The 4,083-nt window shown below is 58.9% G+C and overlaps 1 protein-coding gene across 1 annotated transcript; it reads right to left on the bottom strand.

Moving 5' to 3' along the window:
* Window positions 1-3,175: 3,175 nt before the first annotated feature.
* Window positions 3,176-4,049, bottom strand: SPRG_16140 (hypothetical protein; the record flags this gene model as incomplete). Its single annotated transcript, XM_012355645.1, has 3 exons — window positions 3,176-3,505; window positions 3,571-3,705; window positions 3,759-4,049. 3 exons carry the CDS (start codon window positions 4,047-4,049, stop codon window positions 3,176-3,178), a joined length of 756 nt encoding a protein of 251 aa, XP_012211035.1.
* Between the last annotated feature and the right edge of the window lie 34 nt (window positions 4,050-4,083).

Raw genomic sequence — 4,083 nt, 5'->3', positions numbered from 1 at the left:
AACACGGGCGACGTGGACGACATGCAGGATGGACCTCTGATCAAGGCGCCTGACAAGGAGGACGCGCTGGATGCGCCGGTTCTCTACGACGACATTGTGCTTTCGCCGCACAGTAGCCTCGACGCTCATCACGTGCTTGGCTCGTTTTTGCCGATCAAGCTCTCGATGCGCGAGAAGCTTGACCAGCTCCTTAGCCGCGCGCCGAAGATGCGCTCGGGCTCTTTCTCGCGCTCCGTGCCGTCCGACCCAACGATTGTCATGGTCGCACAGACGTCGAGCTTGCCGGAAAACTTACCGACTACGGTTACGGCCTCCAACACGGCGGACACGGCTCCAACCGTTGAGACCATTCAGCACGAAGCCCTCTCGACCGATGTCGAACGCGCATCCGCCGAGGCCCGTGCTGCGGAAATCCGCGCCTCGACGCAGCGACTCGTGGCTCATGCGCGGCAGCGCTTGCAGTCTTTCCAAGAGCAGCGTGACGCCGCGGTGGCAGATGCTGAGACCGCTCGCGCCGAAGCTGTCGCTCTCGAGACGCAGTTCAAGTCGGAAATTGCTGCAGCCCGCGCCGAGGCCAAGGCGCAGCAGAACAACGCTCGTCTTGCTCTACATCGCGTTGCTGCGCTCAAAGAGGAGCACGAAGGCGAGATCGCCAAGCTCGCTGACGAAGAGCAGCAGGTCGCCGCGGCACTGGCACGTGCTCAGGCCAAAGCCCAGCAACTCGCCGAGGCTCATGCGCGCGACACTCCGAAGCTCGCAACCCTCCGGAAGCAGCTGTCGGACCAAGAGACCTTGAACGCTGAGCAAAGTCAGCAACAAGAGGCGACTCGCGCCGCGCTTACCACCAAGCATGCTGCCATCTACAAGCGCACCCAAGAGCTGGTCAACGACGCCGCCGCGCTCGAGTTGCAACGTCAGCAGATTGCCGATGAAGAAGGCGAGCTTCTACTCCACCAAGAGGCCGATCACAAGAACTTACGTGAGGTCGCCGACATGCTCTCGGCGCAGCGCGTTGCCCTCCAAGACCAGATCGCCGATTCGAAGAACACGATCGACGCTACCGTTGCCACCAACTCGGCCGAGGCAGCTCATTATGCCTCGATCCGTGCTCGACTTGCCGAATTGCAGACGCAGCTCGCCAAGGGTCCTCCAGCAGCGAACGCCGACGACGACGATGCACCGCCGTCCTTCACATCCTACGCGTTTGGCAACCTCGGCAATTTCTTTGGTGGCATGGCTTCTACGTCACCGGCTGCTGATACCACGAGCGCCATTACTGGTAGCCCTGATGCGGGTGCTTCCGGCGACCCTGCCCGTGCAACCGGCTTCGACTTTGCAGCTGACCGTGGCTCCAGTCCCGACGGCGGTCACGGTAGTCATGGCAGTGGCAGTCACGGTGGTGGCGGTCACGGCGGTGACGGTCACGGTGGTCATGGCGGTGGCGGTCATGGCGGTGGCGGTCACGGTGGTCACGGTGGTGGCGGTCACGGCGGTGGCGGTCACGGTGGTGACGGCGACGACGGTGGCGGCGGTGGAAGCGCCGGTGGTGGCAGCGTCCACGACACACACCGCCCACACGGACTCACACCAACCGAGCAATTGCTGATCAACCTTGCTCAACAAGTCGTCAACAAGCCGATCGACACCAAGATCGACGGTATTTCGGCGCCAACATTCAGTGGTGAAGTCAAGGAGCTCGTTGCCACGTTTCTCTGGCATCTCCGCAACTTCTTTACGGCCCGCGGCATCGACTGCACAGGGGTCACTCTGTTACAGCCAGCGACCGCTCGAGCGCCGGCCGCACGGTCGCTTCCACATGGCGCAGCGTCGCGTCCGCGAGAAACGACGGCGATGCATCGAGGCGAAAGGCCACAAAGCACGCGCTGGCGGTGGCCGCGGCGCGCATGTCGTGCAGGACGACGGCGCTCATACGGTGGAGGGTGAGGTCGAGGTCGGTCGCGGCCACGTCCTGGTCGCTCATACTCGCATCGTTTGAGGTTCGTATACGGCAGCGCAACATGAGCGACGAAGGCATCGAGAATCGACATTTGCGTGGCCGCGTCACCAGACAGCACGCTGGCGATCAGTGCAAGGACGGTTGGGACATGCGACCGGCGCTCCTGTCACCGGAAAGCCCGGCTTGGACAACGTCCAGAAGCGTCACGGACGTCATGACGTCAACTTTGAGCTCGTCCGGCTGCCTCTGGCGTTCGAGCGACGCATAGCAGAACGCTTACGATCTTTTTGATGGACAGGTTGTCTTTCGGCGTACCTTGGTGGCGACGGCGCGGGCATGGCGCCACACGGTCGAGCGAAGCGTATACGGGTCTAACCCTTGGTGGCCTCCAACGAGTACTGACATTGGACCGCGTCCAGAAGCGCACGGCGGAGCGTGCCAACATTTTGTCGCTCTACGGCGCTGATTTTCTCGGCCTTGACAAGGGCAGCCTTCAGGGTCAAGCTCGTGACGCTCTTGTATTCTTCACCCGAGAAGCAAGCCAGCGTGGCCTACAACGGCGCTGCCTTGGAGCGGGCTCTTGGATGCACGCGGGGCGCATCGTTCGCCGAGCGCATTGCTGGCTTGCTCTTTAGTGAGCCATCCAGCGCCGACACAGCTTGCGGCGACGAGGAGCTTGGCGAAGACGAAGAAGAAGCCCGCCTTTTACGTGCGCTTGATGCCTGCGCAAGCGCAGCCGAGATCGCGGACGAGCTCATATTTAGCCCGAATAAAGACGCGGCCTAGCCGGGATCGAACCCCCGACTAGTTGTGGGTATCTCTTTTTTTCATTTACTCCAATATAAAAGACGTTTTTTATCCGTTCTTTATATATTATTCTTTTGGACATAGATAAAGAACGATTGTACAGGCCCTGTACGTCGGACGACGCGGTCTACTACTTGCACGCACGCATGGGACATGCTTTCTGCATGGAGCCTACATCCAGTACTACTGCGTTGATCAACGCGACTAATCGTCCTATCCGATTATTATCTACATCGTCTCTTAAGAGCCCACGCCAACCACAATCGAGTTGAAAACGCTCGGGTAAACATCTCTTTTTGCTACCCAGAATGCGTCCACACATTCAATGCAATGGAGTTTTTGTTGTTGTTAAAACGAGTTGGTAGAATGCAATGTAGTGGTGTTGTACACAATGTAGCCGAGCTCGAAGATTTACGTCGTCGCCTTGGTCATTTTCTCGATGCGGCGCAGAAGGATGCTGAGTTTCGATTGGTCGTTGGGGAGCGCTTCATTGCATTCGCTACAGGCCGTCGCTTCCATTGATTGCTGCGCGTCGCAGCAGATGCACACAAGGCCATCGTTGATCTTCAATTCTTTCTTCTTGGCAACTGCCACGCGCTTCAAAACGACCTGGAGCTTGGTCAAAGTGGAAGCGAGCTCTTCGGTACAAGACTCGCAGTGCGTCTGGAGAAGCGAGTTGGATGCAAAACAGAGTTGGCACATGAATTGCGTGCTCACGAGCATCGAGGTGGACGACTCCGTCTAGGATGAGAGTAGGTAAGGGTAAGAAATAGCACCGAGGGGCTTCGTCTAATCCATGGTCTTACCGCCGTGCCAGTGGACGCTAGAGGTGCCATGGAGGACGCAAGCGCGTCGACAGTTGACGCTTTATCGGCGTCGATAGGCATATCGCTTGCTGGCGGCTTGATCACGGGTTCTGGGCTCTTGGTCGACATGATGCACTAAGCCAGTATTGTATAATCCAATTCAAATTCTTTCAGAGAGCGACACGTACCACAGGGCTACTCACAGCTCGTGGTTCGGCTAACTTGGTCGTTGGCTCCTGCACGATAAGCACCGAAAGCTCCTCGCTGCGATAGAGTACCTTTTGAAGCGACTCGACAATCATCTGCGCAGACGGACGCTGCGTCGGGTCAAACGACAGACAGGCGTCGGCGAGGTCTCGCAGCCACGGCGGACAGTTTGCGCTCACTGTCGGACGGAGGTTGCCGAGACGCACGCCGTCGATGATCCCCCAGTACCCGAGGCCCTTGGCGTCGTGAAAAGGCAGCTGGAGCGTATCCAGCTCGGTCAAGATGGCGCCGAACGAGTAAATGTCA

Source organism: Saprolegnia parasitica (genome assembly GCF_000151545.1).
Source record: "Saprolegnia parasitica CBS 223.65 unplaced genomic scaffold supercont2.279, whole genome shotgun sequence".
NCBI lineage: Eukaryota > Oomycota > Saprolegniomycetes > Saprolegniales > Saprolegniaceae > Saprolegnia > Saprolegnia parasitica.
The sequence above is the reverse complement of the archived record's forward strand: the minus strand, read 5'-3'. Positions and strand labels throughout refer to the sequence as shown.